Source organism: Myxine glutinosa, chromosome 5 (genome assembly GCF_964187855.1).
Source record: "Myxine glutinosa chromosome 5, kmMyxGlut1.1, whole genome shotgun sequence".
Classification (NCBI taxonomy): Eukaryota; Metazoa; Chordata; class Myxini; order Myxiniformes; family Myxinidae; genus Myxine; species Myxine glutinosa.
Window position 1 is genome coordinate 38385742 of NC_136265.1, and position 16092 is coordinate 38401833.

The 16092-nt window shown below is 45.7% G+C and overlaps 2 protein-coding genes across 2 annotated transcripts in view; one reads left to right on the forward strand and one right to left on the reverse strand.

Annotated features, from left to right (window-relative positions):
• The window catches only part of LOC137428659 (ligand-gated cation channel ZACN-like), a 44771-nt gene extending 29064 nt beyond the window's left edge, over positions 1 to 15707 (forward strand). Inside the window, exons 10-12 of the mRNA XM_078777054.1 lie at positions 178 to 400; positions 4310 to 4441; positions 14523 to 15707. Of these exons, the coding sequence (XP_078633180.1) occupies positions 178 to 400; positions 4310 to 4441; positions 14523 to 14770 (603 nt within the window). The 3' untranslated portion in view covers positions 14771 to 15707. The remainder of the gene's footprint in view (positions 1 to 177; positions 401 to 4309; positions 4442 to 14522) is intronic.
• LOC144892253 (uncharacterized) overlaps positions 1 to 16092 on the reverse strand; it is a 350787-nt gene that overhangs the window by 213416 nt on the left and 121279 nt on the right. The window lies entirely within an intron of this gene.

Sequence of the window (16092 nt, forward strand, 5' to 3'; positions counted from 1 at the left end):
ACGTGACCTCCAATCTTGCGCATGCGCAGTGCTTTTGGCTTGGAATATCATTGTAACCTCGTGTTCATTATAAATCTGTTGATGCACCGGAGTTGCTGCTTGCAGTGTACCCCACTGGTATGTATATATACAGTGGTTATATGGCCTGAAATAATATTCTTTATTCCTGTCTTTCAGGTTGTATTTCATCAAACCTATGTTATCGCTCTGATGTCATTTATGATTCCTTATTATTTGATCATTATATTGGACACAGCCACTTGCTTTCTGCCACTATGGGGTGACGTATCGGTGGACAGATTGTCAGCAAAACTTACGTTGTTGCTCACCTTTAACTTCATCCTGTTCACTTTGTCTGAAAACATCCCTGGCAACATTAATGGCTGTGTTCCCATCATTGGTAAGTCAGGGTTACGGCCCTTGCATGTTGAATGCATTTTATAACTCAAAATATGGCCGTTGATTGTGAAAACGTTTCTGCTAACCTGATTATGATTGGCTTTTCAGCCATAAAACAGTCTCTAGATTATGTTATCAAAACCTTGTGTGGATAGCATTTGAGTTTCCCAGCATCGAACACTATGCTCCCTACACAAATGCCTGTAATCCTGTCTAGCATGTGTGTCTTTGCTTGTCATGTGTGTCAGCTCCTTACCGTAGGTACCTGTCTCTCAACTTATTGGTTCATTCAGATTCAATATTTTCCTGTTCTTCGCCATTGATTTGTTGGTATGTTAACGTTGCTTTAATATGAGTTCCCTGACAAGGAACTTCAATGCAGGAGAAGGTCATTCATTAGGCCCAACAAGCATGTGCAATGGTTGCCAACCAATGATTGTTTGTTCATTGTCTGTCCTTTTAAATGCTGAACATCAAGAACACAGCTTTTTACAGCGTAGCCCATAGGGCAAAGCCGTCTAGAACAGTGTTTGTCCGTCCGTATGTATGTTTGTCCCCTCAAACGTATACCAATCAGAGCTGAGGATCTGGTCACATGACAGGGTGATGTGATTACGTCTGACGTAATTACGGAGTACAACGGCTGACTCCACACACCGCCATTTTGATTCCAATGTCGTTCAGGCCGAACATATCGTCGAACCTGTCGTATATCACAACCTTTACGTTTTTCATTCAGTGTGAAACACAAACAAACCGATTGTTAAAATGATCATGAAATATCAAAAGCATCGGCGTTACAGATCTTCCAAAGACACAGTATGTATATGTACAGTGTTACAGTCTGTGACCTTTTTCTTCTTCCTTCCCCCACACCCCCATGTGAGTTAGACCAAGTGGTTTGGTCCATGTGTATAAAGCCTATGATTGGCTGTGGGCCAGGAAGGTGATTCAGAGGAGAGAGTGGCCATTTTGGAGGAGGGCTTCATGGCGGAGTGCTTTTTCGGGGGTTGTCGTGTTTCCAGCTGCAATATCCACCTGAAGGGTATGCCGGATCAACCCCCCCTGCAGCCGCCTCTCCACCTGAAGGGTGACGTTGATCGAACTCTTTCTGCCATACCTCTACTACCTTGGGGCCTACTCATGGACTTGCCTTCTCCTACCCTCTCGTGCTGGGCCTGCCTTGGGGCCTACTCGTGGACCTGCCTACTCGTGGACCTGCCTACTCGTGGACCTGCCTACTCTTGGACCTGCCTACTCGTGGACCTGCCTACTCGTGGACCTGCCTACTCGTGGACCTGCCTACTCGTGGACCTGCCTACTCGTGGACCTGCCTACTCGTGGACCTGCCTACTCGTGGACCTGCCTACTCTTGGACCTGCCTACTCTTGGACCTGCCTACTCTTGGACCTGCCTACTCTTTCTCCTTTCTTGGTTTTATGTGTAGGAAGAGATTTTTCGTGTGATAATCCATAAATAAAGACAATGTGATTGAAGGCTTGGCTTGGTGTGCTTCAGGCCGTAACAATAGGCCTTAGGCTTCATGCCTTCATGCCTTACATTCAGGCCGCTTCAGACAAATTAGCCTAGGTTTCTTAAAACAATAGTGTTGTTTTCATAATAATAATAATGTTTATACAAATAAGATAGTAAATATAATTGTAACACTGCAATCCCTTTGTCGTTATTGCAAAGCTTCTACATTGAAGTGGTGTATGGTTCATGAATCGATGATAAGCGGTGTATGGTACAAATAACGCGGAAGTAAGGAATTGGCCTCGGTTTTTTTTTTAGTAATATCATTTTCATAATAACGATTACGTCACGTTAATATTATAGTAAATCTAATCGTAACACTAAACCCTTTGTATTGACTGCAAAGTTACTGGAGGTTAAAATATATCATCTTCTATATATTAAAGTAGCGACAGTTTTGTGTCCGGCCGTCACGCTACCTCATTACGTCTATGATGTCATTACGACGGCTGACTCCACCGACCGACATTTTAATTTACTAGTACACCCGCTCACTACTGGAGTGGCAGGAAGGGTCATTCATTCCTCTTTGGGGTATATAGATTACAGTCGATCTATGATTCGGTTTCAAGAACATTTGGTGTGTGTTCATTTACCAAGTTTCTTGTGGAGAGATCGCCAAGTGGTTTAAACATTCGAGCAAGCACTACATTCAAAACCGTTAAGGAACGGCTGGCTTGGCAAGCGCTAGGTAGCTGCTTGGTAAATGAGCACTCCTCGGTCTTCCTCCCTTTCAGTTTCGTGTTAAACAGAAAAAGTGGGTTTCATTGGTGATTTTCAAAACAAAACCTTAATTGGTGGTTTTCAAAAGGCATCTATGAAAAACACCACATGAGTGGCAGGAAGGGTCATGTCATTTACCAAACCCTGTGGGGTATATAGATTACAGTAGATCTTTGCTCAGTTCTGTGAGTAAAACTTACCTCACCTATGTCAGGATTCTTCCAAATTTTTTTTTTTTTTGTATACAAGATCGAGGCTCGTGAAAGAGCGAACATTAATCACACAGAAAGACAAACCGACACATAAAACATATAACATAGGGAGCGGTAGACAAGATGGGGAGAGAGGGGGAAGGACACAAACACAACATTTGAGAGCAGGGACCGAGAGACATGGAGACATCGAGAGATCTGAGAGAGGGCGAGGGCTTTGGGGGGGGGGGGGGGCGTGGGAAGGGGGCAGTGGGAGAGGTATAAAACATATGGACACTGCCAGGACTTCCAGGAAAGAAGTTGGAATTTCAAACAAGGTGGATCTGGGGTGAATTAGCGGGGGTAGAAAAGATCAAGGTTTTGGATGGGGGAAGATAAGAGATGGTGGTGAACAGCTGTTTTAAAGACCTGGAGGGAGGAGTGGGATTGAAGGGAGTGAGGGAGTTTGTTCCAGAGGCGGGAGAAAAGAGGAATGAAAGAGTGAAGGTGAGCGGAGAGCCGAGATTTCGGCAGTTTAACCATCAGAGGGTTGCTGGCAGATCTTGTGCGACCTGTAGGAATATTTGGGGGACAGAGAGAGCTGGGGGTGCAAGGCCGGAGAGGAGTCGGTAGAAGACAGAAAGACCACCTACCTGCCTGCGGTGAGTGAGTGAAAGGCCCTCAGAGATAGCTTCATCGCGGGAGATTCCAATAATTCTGAAAGCTTTGGTTTCAACAGCGTGAAGCCGAGCTAGGTGTGAGGCAGGAGCACCGGCCCATAGGGGAGAACAGTATTCCATTGAGCTGCGGATGAAAGTTACTGGAGGTTAAAACTGTTTAGCGACTGTAAACATTAGCGACTGTTTAAAAAGCTAATCATATGTGTGTTGTGGTTTATAATATTTTACTATACCGCTGTTAGACTTCCGGTCTTGTTTGTCTTTGGTATGACTTGGCCGGGGTCAGGATCAAACCATCGACCTCTGTAACTCAGAGCAGACGCACTAACCATCACGCCATCTTGTCTGGTTGAATCACCCTGTTGCTAGCTCTTCTGTAGATCTTGATACCTAAAGACTAAAGTCCAGGTGAGGTAAAAATGGCCCAAGTTACGTATGTAATAGTGTCAACATTAAATTTCGAACTGTTGTGCTCTATTACAAACTATATTTATTGGAAACATTGGTCAACAACTCCAGAATTGTAATGATGTGGCTCCCCCTGATGTTACAATGGAAACCCACAAGTTTGTTCCAATATATTCACATTTCTGACGCATTCGATACAAATTTAAGATTAGTTTGACCTCTCATGCATTGCCTGCTCATAGGGGTCTTGATGAAACCCACTACAAACTACCAATAGCTGTTTGTGAAAGTGAAATGCAAATGACACACGAGTTCAAGAATAGGCAGTGAAACGAATAACATTTCTGCTTGTTTTTTGTTTTTATTTTTCAGTGCAAGTCTTTATGGCCGCTTTGTTTTTCCTCGCACTCAACCTTTTGGAAACGATCTTCATAATTTTTTATTGTTCCCGGAAGTCATGCCCTTCGATGCTGTCCTGTTTGTGGAAGTGTCTCAGTATCTCAGGTAATAAGCACTCTTCATTTCACCTTTTGCAAACAGAGGATGTCTCTTGAGGTAAAAATAGTGAGGCCTCTGTTTCGTGACTCAACAATATCTAGATATTTGACATCAGAATAAGAAATTTAATGGTTTTTAATGGTTTCATTAAAAACTTAATGGTTTTGTTACATATTAATGTGAATGTATGTGGATTACCATTCAGGTCTTTGCTTATCCGTGTGTAGTATATTAAGGGTTGTTGTGATTGGAGGGTCAGGAGCCCTTCTGAACCAGTGGCCGGAAACGGAAGTGACCGGAAACGGAAGAGGAAAAGACACGAGGAAGAAAAGGGACGAGTAGTATTCTTCCTCGCCCCGCTCCGACAAAAGGTGGGATCGACCTTGCGCTGCGTGGAAAAGCGGCGTTCCGAAGACTGTCTGGCGAGAGGAATCACCGGGACGTGTACCTGCCCGGTGGAGACGTCAAGTTGACGTGGGGCCGTGCATCGACCGCGTCTGGCATCGTTCGCGGCACCGTCTGAACAGACGCGTGCGGGTCGCCCGTTGGGGCCTAACACGCCTGGCAAGCGGCGTGGGGCTTTTGGCTTGCTTTCCCGTCCCCGCTTCGCGTGGCCGCGAGGGGCTGTAGCCGGGGTGCCGGGTACGATACCTGCCGGTGGAAACACGTCCACCCGGGGTTCGTTCAACCGCCCGAGTGCGGCGACGCCGACTATCATCTTGGTCAGGAGGGGCCCAGAGACATTGTGCGGGACCGAGACCAAAAGGGTGTCGTGAGTACTCACCGGGACACACGTATATAAGATGGCCATCTTACTCATAGGGAATTGATTGTGGCTGGGGAATTGTTGATGGTAGTGTATTGTTGATTGCTCGGGGGAAATCTCCGTGGTTGTGTCATTGAAATATTGTTGATGGTTGTGTATTGTTGATGGCTCGGGGAAAATCTCCGTGGTTGTGTCATTGAAATTGTATGGTATCATTACCATTGAAATATATCCTTGAACGTCAGTTGTCTCTTGGGTGAAATTCATATGGATTGCGTGGCGAAAGCGCATATATAATACAGCTTTCTGGCGAAGTTCCTCTCACGGTCCGGGGGTCACTGAGACCAGGTATTCACCGAGGGGACCACGTAACAGAATTGGGGGCTCGTCCGGGATTTAAAATTGTATAAAATAATAAAATAATATTTTTTTATTAATTAAAATTTATTAATTAATTATTAATTGGTAAAAAATTTTTGAGAAATTGGGGTAAAGTCTTGGGTGAAGGTTAACAGGTGTTAACGATAGGCACCATGGCGTTTGTGGCACAGAACTTTGGGGTAACCCCGAGTGAGGCACAGTTCCGAGCGTTGCTAAAGTCGGACCTCTTGAAATTGGCCAAACATTTTAACTTGGAGGTCCGAACTAATTTGAGGAAGGCAGAGTTGCAGGCCACGGTGATACAATCTATGGTGGGATTAGGAACATGGGACGAGTTAGCCTGGGAGTGGCTACCCGAAGAACCAGAAGACGTTGAGCTCCGGAAACTGGAGTTGCAATTACGGAGCCAGGAACGGATCAAAGAAGAAGAAAGGAAAGCAGAAAAGGAAAGAGCAGAAGAAGAAAGGAAAGCAGAAAAGGAAAGAGCAGAAGAAGAAAGGAAAGCAGAAAAGGAAAGAGCAGAAGAAGAAAGGAAAGCAGAAAAGGAAAGAGCAGAAGAGGAAAGGAAAGCAGAAGAGAGGAGAGAAGAGAAGCAAGCAGAGGAAAGGAGAGTGGAACGAGAACTCCAGGAAAGGTTAAAAGAAGAAGAAAGGAAAGCAGAAAAGGAAAGAGCAGAAGAAGAAAGGAAAGCAGAAAAGGAAAGAGCAGAAGAAGAAAGGAAAGCAGAAAAGGAAAGAGCAGAAGCAGAAAGGAAAGCAGAAGCGGAGGAGAGGAGAGCTGCAAGGGACCTCGAAGCAGAGGAGAGAAAAGCGGAAAGGGAATTAAAGGAGCTGGAGTTAATGAGAGAACGGGGAGAGGCACCACCCTTGCTGACGGGGTCGACACCTAACCAGAAAACCTGGGATGTGGGCAGACATGTGAGGCTGGTTCCACCGTTCAGTGAAAAAGAAGTCGCGAAATTTTTTCCACACTTTGAGAAAGTGGCTCGACAATTAAACTGGCCGGAGGAGGCCTGGACCATACTCGTGCAAAGTGTGCTGGTGGGGAAAGCTCAGGAAATTTATTCGGCGCTACCAATGGACCAATGTGCAGATTATGAGGTACTGAAGAAGCACATCCTCAAGGCCTATGAGTTGGTTCCGGAAGCTTACAGGCAAAAAATTCAGGAATGCCAGGAAGAGGGAGAGTGAGACCCATGTGGAGTTTGCCAGAGTGAAAGAAAACATGTTTGATCGGTGGTGTGAGTCAAAAGGAGTCGGGAAAGACTTCGAAACATTGCGGGACTTGATCCTGGTGGAGGAATTCCAGCAGTGTGTCCACGAGGACATCAAAGTGTACCTGCAGGAAAAGAAAGTACCAAAGTTGTGGGACGCTGCCACCATGGCAGATGATTATGCCTTAACCCACCGAATAGGGGTCCACGAACCTAACTCCTCGCCTAGATCTCCGCAGGGGAGGTGGGGAACAGCAGGTGCGGAGAACGACCATACATGGCGGCGGCCTCGAGATGATTATGGGGACAACTATGATACCCCACCTGTTCGAAATCAGAGGGATGCGGGCCCAAGACAAACTTATAGTTCGGGGGGCCCGAGGCAGACCACGAGTTTTTCCTCCGGGCCTACTTGCGCTTTTTGCAAGAAACCTGGACACTTGATGTCCAGTTGTTACCGCATGAAAAGCGAAGACCCAGAGCGGAGTCCGACTACTACGACTCCAAACGCAATGGCCATTGTGAGAAATCGCCATCAAAAGGGTTACCAACCATTTATTTCAGAGGGGTTTGTGTCACGGGATGGAGCCTCGACTAACCGGAAACCGGTTAGGATATTGAGGGACACAGGGGCACATCAATCTTTAATGCTTGAAGGCATTTTGCCATGGTCCGAGGAAACGGCAACGGGGGATAGTGTTCGTTTACAGGGGATCGGGGGCGGTGTTAGTGCTCCCCTTCATGTCATCCATTTGGAGTCCGATTTGGTGTCAGGACCGGTCACCGTCGGTTTACAAGCCACGCTTCCTGTAGAGGGTGTATCTGTGGTTATCGGGAATGATTTGGCCGGGGGTCAAGTTTATGGTAACCTGAGGGTTGGTAAAGAGCCCAGCAGGGAAAATAACGCCACACCAGCTCGGGATGGCGACAAAAGTGCCAAGTTATTTGTAGGGGGACTGAACTTCAAAACAGAGGAAGAAGTTCTGACCTCTGTCTTCAACAGATATGGGCCGCTGGTGGAAGTGCGGTTGGTAAGAGACTGGGAAACGCAACAGTCAAGAGGGTTCGGCTTTGTCACGTTTGCCAGCACAAAAGACGCCAGAGAGGCAGAGAAGAATTGGAATGGCAAGGATTTGGAGGGTCGGATCATAACAGTAGGGAAGGCATTTCGTAGGCGTCGAGAGGTCTACAGGAGAGAACAACTGGGCGGTAGTTTTGGTGGTGGCCGCAATCAATATTATTATGTAGGCTCCCGGAGTTACGGCCGCTCCCGAAGGAAGGATTGGCAAAGTAGTGGCCGAGAAGGAGACCGCTATTCATGGGACTACAGGGACAAGTGGTCCCACCCTAATTATTAGGGAAGTTCTGAGAAGTTGAAGCACTGAATGCGGCGGAGCCGCCGAGCCAAGATTCCTACACGGATTAACCGTGAACGCCGTTCCTAAAGGCGTCCATGTAGTGAACTTTCATGCACGGACTAACCGTGAACTCCACGTTCCTCAAGGCGCCCATGTAGAGAACTTTCCTGCACGGACTAACCGTGAACTCCACGTTCCTAAAGGCATCCATGTAGTGAATACTCGGCTTGGCCTCCCAGAAAAAGTGCTATCGAGTGGCTTAACTTTGGATCTGTGATCAACCCCTTAACCTTCATTCACAAGAAACTGGCGGTCAAAGTCAGAGGGTCATGAGATGGAGTTTGATTTGGCAGGGACAATGTCGTTGCTGGTGCTTAGTCCAGAGTGAGTAATCTGGAGGGGTTGTGGTGAAATTTTGGTTGCTTAATTTTTAAGTGATAACTGTGCCCGGGGGCAACTGATAATGTGGGGGGGTTGAGTTATCTGGTTTGTTTCTCCAAATTGGCCGGCAAAGAAAGTTTTCGCTGGGTTCAAACTTTCTTTCTTGAAGGGGGGGAGTGTTACATATTAATGTGAATGTATGTGGATTACCATTCAGGTCTTTGCTTATCCGTGTGTAGTATATTAAGGGTTGTTGTGATTGGAGGGTCAGGAGCCCTTCTGAACCAGTGGCCGGAAACGGAAGTGACCGGAAACGGAAGAGGAAAAGACACGAGGAAGAAAAGGGACGAGTAGTATTCTTCCTCGCCCCGCTCCGACAAAAGGTGGGATCGACCTTGCGCTGCGTGGAAAAGCGGCGTTCCGAAGCCTGTCTGGCGAGAGGAATCACCGGGACGTGTACCTGCCCGGTGGAGACGTCAAGTTGACGTGGGGCCGTGCATCGACCGCGTCTGGCATCGTTCGCGGCACCGTCTGAACAGACGCGTGCGGGTCGCCCGTTGGGGCCTAACACGCCTGGCAAGCGGCGTGGGGCTTTTGGCTTGCTTTCCCGTCCCCGCGTCGCGTGGCCGCGAGGGGCTGTAGCCGGGGTGCCGGGTACGATACCTGCCCGGTGGAAACACGTCCACCCGGGGTTCGTTCAACCGCCCGAGTGCGGCGACGCCGACTATCATCTTGGTCAGGAGGGGCCCAGAGACATTGTGCGGGACCGAGACCAAAAGGGTGTCGTGAGTACTCACCGGGACACACGTATATAAGATGGCCATCTTACTCATAGGGAATTGATTGTGGCTGGGGAATTGTTGATGGTAGTGTATTGTTGATTGCTCGGGGAAAATCTCCGTGGTTGTGTCATTGAAATATTGTTGATGGTTGTGTATTGTTGATGGCTCGGGGAAAATCTCCGTGGTTGTGTCATTGAAATTGTATGGTATCATTACCATTGAAATATATCCTTGAACGTCAGTTGTCTCTTGGGTGAAATTCATATGGATTGCGTGGCGAAAGCGCATATATAATACAGCTTTCTGGCGAAGTTCCTCTCACGGTCCGGGGGTCACTGAGACCAGGTATTCACCGAGGGGACCACGTAACAGTTTCATCCGGTTTAAATTAATTTTCAAATTTAATTTCATAAAAAAATTTAATGGTTTCATCCGCAGCTCATTGGAATATTGTTCCCCCTCTGGGCCGGTGCTCCTGCCTCACACCTAGCTCGTCTTCACGCTGTTGAAACCAAAGCGTTCAGAATCATTGGAATCTCCCGCGATGAAGCTAACTCCGAGGGCCTTTCACTTACTCACCGCAGGCAGGTTGGTGGTCTGTCTTCTGCCGACTCCTCTCCGGCCTTGCTCCTCCAGCTCTCTCTGGCCTCTGTCCCCCAAATATTCCTACAGGTCGCACACGATCTGCCTGCAACCCTCTAATGGTTAAACTGCCAAAATCAAGACTCTCTGCTCACCTTCACTCCTTCATTCCTCTTTTCTCCCACCTCTGGAACAAACTCCCTCACTTTCTTCAATCCCACTCCTCCCTCCAGGTCTTTAAAACAGCTGTTCACCACCATCTCTTATCCTCCCCCATCCAAAACCTTGATCTTTTCTACCCCCGCTAATTTCACCCAAAATCCACTTTTTTGAAATACCAACTTCTTTCGTGGAAGTCCTTGGTGTACTTGTGTTTTATACTTCTCCCACCCCCACCCCCTTCCCACGCCACCTTCCCCCAATCCCTCTCCCTCCAACACATTCCCGATGTCCCTGCTCTCAAATGTTGTGTTTATGTGCTTCCCCTTCTCTCCCCATCTTGTCGACCGCTCCCCTTTTTATATACTTTGTTTGTCTCTTTGATTTCTTTTTGTGGTAAATGTTAGCTTTTTCACTAGCCTCGATTCTGTATACAAAAAAAATAAAAAATTGACAAACACGCTATGTCAAGAAATGTGCATGGAAATTCAGGGACCTACTTGGAAATTCATGGAAAGAAAGCATGGACCTACTACATTCCGCATTCTTTCCCATGGATTCCAATTGAGACTTGCATGATGACCTCAAGTAACCTGTTCCCTTCCCTCCACCAATTCCAATGACAGGGTAGGAGGTCCAAGGGACACTGAAATCCTTGACTGGATATGTGGAGTCAGTACATAACTACATTCTAGCGAAAATAATATCAAGTATCAGAACTTGCACTCCCCTAAAAAAACAGGTCTTTGCAATTCAGAGATACAGTGCCCTCCATAAGTATTGAAACATAGAGGTCAAATTTGTTATTATTGCGCTTTACTCAAGAGATCAAAAGATGAATATGAGGCAAGAGAACAGAAGGTAATCTTTTATTTATTGGTATTTCTATGAATACATATTTTACCATTGTAGAACAATAGCACTTTGCATGTTCAGTCCTGCTGTTTTAGGTAAGCATAAATATTGTAACAGATTAAGTTAAACTAAGTTAAAGTGGTATAAAAGTTAGTATTTGGTTGCATAACTCTTGCATGCAATAACTGTATCGAGGCTGTGACCCGGTGACGTCACAAAACTCTTGGTATCTTCCTTTGAAATGCTTTGCCAGACTTTACTGCTCCCATTTTCAGTTGTTGTTTGTTTTGGGGTTTTTTTTTTTTTTTTTTTTTTTTGTATACTGAATCGAGGCTCGTGAAAGAGCTAACATTTATTTCACAAACAAAATCAACCAGACAAACAAAACACACAAAAAGAGGGAGCGGAAGACAAGATGGGGAGAGAAGGGGAAGCACACAACCACAACATTTGAGAGCAGGGAGAAGTGTGGGAGGGAGAGGGCTTGGGGGCAGGAGGCATGGGAGGGGGAGGGCGGGGGGGGGGGGAGAGGTATAAAACACAAGGGGACCGAAATTAGCGGGGGTAGAAAAGATCAAGGTTTTGGATGGGGGAGGATAAGAGATGGTGGTGAACAGCTGTTTTAAAGACCTGGAGGGTGCAGTGGGATTGAAGAGAGTGAGGGAGTTTGTTCCAGAGGCGGGAGAAAAGAGGAATGAAGGAGTGAAGGTGAGCAGAAAGTCTTGATTTTGGCAGTTTAACCATAAGAGGGTTGCAGGCAGATCTTGTGCGACCTGTAGGAATATTTGGGGGGACAGAGCCCAGAGAGGGCTGGGGGGGCAAGGTCAGAGAGGAGTCGGTAGAAGACGGAAAGACAACCAACCTGCCTGCGGTGAGTGAGTGAAAGGCCCTTGGAGTTAGCTTCATCGCGGGAGATTCCAATGATTCTGAACGCTTTGGTTTCAACAGCGTGAAGACGGGCTAGGTGTGAGGCAGGAGCACCAGACCAGAGGGGAGAGCAGTATTCCATAGAGCTGCGGATGAAAGCCTTGTATGTGGTGAGGAGCTCAGGTGTGCCAAGGAAGGACTTCGCACGACGGAGGATGCCCAGTCGGCGACTGGCTTTGGAGGCCAGATTTGAAATGTGGTTTTCCCAGGAAAGATCATGGCAAATAGTGAGACCCAAAAGCTTGAGTGACAGAACTTCTTGGAGAGGATTATTCAGAAAGTGGATGGGAGGGTTTTCCAGTCGGTCTTTTCGGAGAGACATCGTAAGAGTGTGGGATTTATCAGGATTGAAAGACATGTTCCATTTGTTTGCCCAGTCTGTGATTTTGTCCAGGTCTGCAGAGAGTGAGGAGGCTGCAGACTGCCGATCTGAGGGATGAGGAATGGAGCGACAGAGAGTAGAGTCGTCAGCAAAGAGATAGAGAGGATTTTCAAAAGAGTCAGAGAGATCATTGATGAAGACCAGAAAAAGCACAGGGCCCAGAACACTACCTTGGGGAACTCCAGCCTGAACAGGAAGAGGAGATGAGAGAAACCCATTAACCCATTCTGACTTTAGTCTCCTCTTCAGCAAGTGAAATTCATGCTCCATTGGATTTAAATCAGGATATCGACTTGGCCAGTCTGAAACCTTCCATTTCCCCCTCCCCCTGATGAACTCCTTGGTTGCGTTGGCAGATTGTTTTCAGTCATTGTCTTGCTGCATGGTGAAGCGCTGCACAATGAGATTGGAAGCATTTTCTTGTACATAGGCAGACAAAATATTTCTGTACACTTCTGAATTCATTCTGTTGCTGCCATTATTAGTTACATCCGTAATAACAAGCGTGAGAATTGCTTTGCAATCCATGTCCCCTACCGGTCCCAATGAATGTTCTTGTTCCAAACAAAAAGGGCATAACACCATGAAAAATTGGCGAATCGCCCCAAAACTCAAACTTACTCAAACTCATAGTAAAAGCCAAGTACAAAGTTTCAGTGGAAGATGTTAAAGTAACACAAACATTAATTTTTTTTGAAGAGATGTTTTAGAGCATCATATCCCTGACACATTAGCACAAAAATAAATTGTTTTGGGAGGATAATAAGCTGGATAATCGTGTTTTAAAATCGGACTATTTTCCCTTCCGCTATGCAAGTGCGCTACTTCCGTCGATTCGTGTAACTTCACGGGAGCACAACTCATTGGCGGGCGTGTACGTCTGCGTTTCCTCACGGGTTATTCTAGCATTAAAGATGCCGATGTGCATCTGTTCCAATCGTCAAGGAATTTGCTCACAAAACTCAGAGGTTGTTTTTTTGCATCACTGACCCACCAAAAGATTGCCAACGACACCCTCAGAATACCATTGCTGTCCGGGAGGCAAGGCTCAGATCGGATGTTTCAACCACCAAGTGATCCATCAGACTTGATGGTCGAAATGTCAAATCTCAGACTTGCCCCCATGAGCAGCTACACCAGTTTGATGTGGTGTCGTCAGTTTTTAAAATGGAGAGTTTTGGAGACATGATAAACAAGAACGGCACTCAGTAGAGAGCAAACCTCCGCCTGGTTGGCCATGTCACTCAATGAATATGAATGAATGATCGTTTTAAGGCCATTTTTCCTCGCTAGAGCGGAGGTTAGCCTTGCGGGCCCCATGGCAATCATGGTTCCCTGTTTGAGGCGATGTTTTTATGGCCGGATGCCCTTCCTGACGCCAACCCTTGGTCAAGCTCTTACGATGCGCAGGGATACAGTGTACCTATTCTAAATCAGGGTACACACCGTGATCATTCATCCCAGCAAGCTGGCACTCAATTTGCCGACCTCGGAAGGATGACAGGCTGAGTCAACCCCCCTGGCGTTAATTCAGCGATCGACCGGGATTCGAACCCAGGATCCTAGGATCCCAAGCCAGCACCCCAACCGCTAAGCCAACACCAGGCCACTCAATGGTGAAGAATTTTTTTACATTCTACTGGCTGGATCCAGATCTTCACCAAAATTGAATCGATTCTTCCTTGTCACACACACAACCTGTCCAACAAGTTTCGTCCAAATCCGTCCATAACTTTTTGAGATATCCCACAACGTATCGTTTTTGGCCCTGTCTCCCAATGGTGAAGAATCACTTAAGAAAAATAAAATAATTCTCATTTCCGAATTCATATTCAGATCTTCACCAAAATCGCATTGTCCTCGTCAGACACCCAACCGGTCAACCAAGTTTTGTCCCAATCCATCCACAACTTTTTGACATACCCTGCTATGTACCGTTTTTGACCCTTTCTCTCAATGGTGAAGAATCACTTTAAAAATTCTACTCGCCGAATCAGAATCTTCACCAAAATCTAATCATTTCGTCCTTGTCCCCTACGCTACATCTCTGCCAAATTTCGTCCGAATCCGTCCACAACTTTTTGAGATATGTTATTCACAAACGGACAAACAGACAGACAAACAGGGGTGAAAACATAACCTCCATCCACCTTTGGTGGCGGAGGTAACTAGAACGGCAGTCGGTAGAGTGCGTACCTCCGCCAGACTGAACAGTTTACGGTTTGTATCCTCCTGATAGGCCAGATGTACATCCAGACCTTAACTACCTTGGTGTCTAAGTTTCCTTTCTTTTCCTGCCAGGTAAGTCTGGGTTGAAATCCAACGTTGTGGAAGACAATGAGAAAGGTGAATCGGCAAATGACAAGGACATGGAAGCAAGGAGGATGAAGTCCCGCCAAGCCAAGGCTGAAATTGCAGATAGAATTTTCTTTTGGAATTATCTGATATTATCGTCTGTCTTTTTTATTTATATGATGTATATATGGCAGAAAAGTACGTGTATGAACCAAATTTCTCCATATTTGACACCACTCGAACCTCAATGGTGAAAGTCACAAATGTCTCACCCTCAACTTGATGAAAACATTTCTATTGCCTTTCTTGTCTTTCTTGAAACTCCCAAAAAATTTTTTTTCTCATTGGAAATCTCGTCTCAGGTTATGTGCACGCGTTTTCAGCATGTCCAATCAGCATGTCCAATCAGCATGTCCAATCAGCGGTGGCAATCCAGTTTTCCTTGATTTTTTCTTTTGGGAAGTAGGAGGAGGTTTTTTTAATCAACATTACATTTTGCTGCATCCCATTAATATGCATGTTTATATATATCTTACATCCTTAAATAATGCTCATGACAATGTGTCATATTTTCATGACGTCACTCGTTTCATTTTTCCATCCATTTGAGGTGGCCTCCTTAAACCCCTCCGCTCCCTTAAAAAGTGATCGGTGTTTTTCATATGCATTAAGGTATAAATAACCGAAGATGTGGTCTCGAATTGTGGGATCACCCGGTATTCCTCAGACCACAGCTGATGTTGACCGCGTTCACCATTGAACTGATTTGTACCATTCAATTTGTTCCCTCGGTGGATACTCGATGATCAACGAATTACCGGAATCATCGATTTGTCATCATAGATGCTTTTCTCCTAACTATTCCTGAACCAAGGAGTGAAATGATATCCCAAATATCAGATAATCCAGAGTCCCTGTCATTGTTTGAATTTGGCACTCGGTTTGTGTTTTCAAGACTCCAGAACATTCTTTTGGCCTGTGGGAAATTCCCTCGGGTATCCAAAAGGCATCAAATGTGTTGGAGAAGGAAGCTTGGTCATAAGTGATTCACATTGTCGAGATGAAGGCAAATGTTCATCTGATGGCAAAACTGTAATTCCGAAGGTCACTTCCATATCAAACTTTGTTCAACAAGTCAGAAACATTGATTTATTTTGATCATTATGTCATTTATTTATTTCATCATATGCAATGTATGCTTATAATTCAATGGGATTTTTATGACGAGACAATAATTATAATAAATGTTGTTTGAAGCAAAAGTTTTTGTTCATTAGAGAACTTGTTTTCAAGTGTATTAGAGCATTCTTTGTCGATATTTAGAATAGTCTTTAATAACTCATGACAAAATAAACACCCCAAAAAAAAATGTTCCATTTGCTCTGCTCGGCGAAATTAGATTTTTCTGTTTGATGTAAATTTTTATCTCAAGCAAGCTCTCAAGACCTCAACTCCTCTCATTTAACCCTCACTCTTTTCCATCTCTCCCTTTACCCATTGCCTCCAATCCTTTCTTCCTTCGATTGAAGATGATTCTGACCCGGCGTGCCAAAAAAAGGCGCTCTGCATTCCAAGG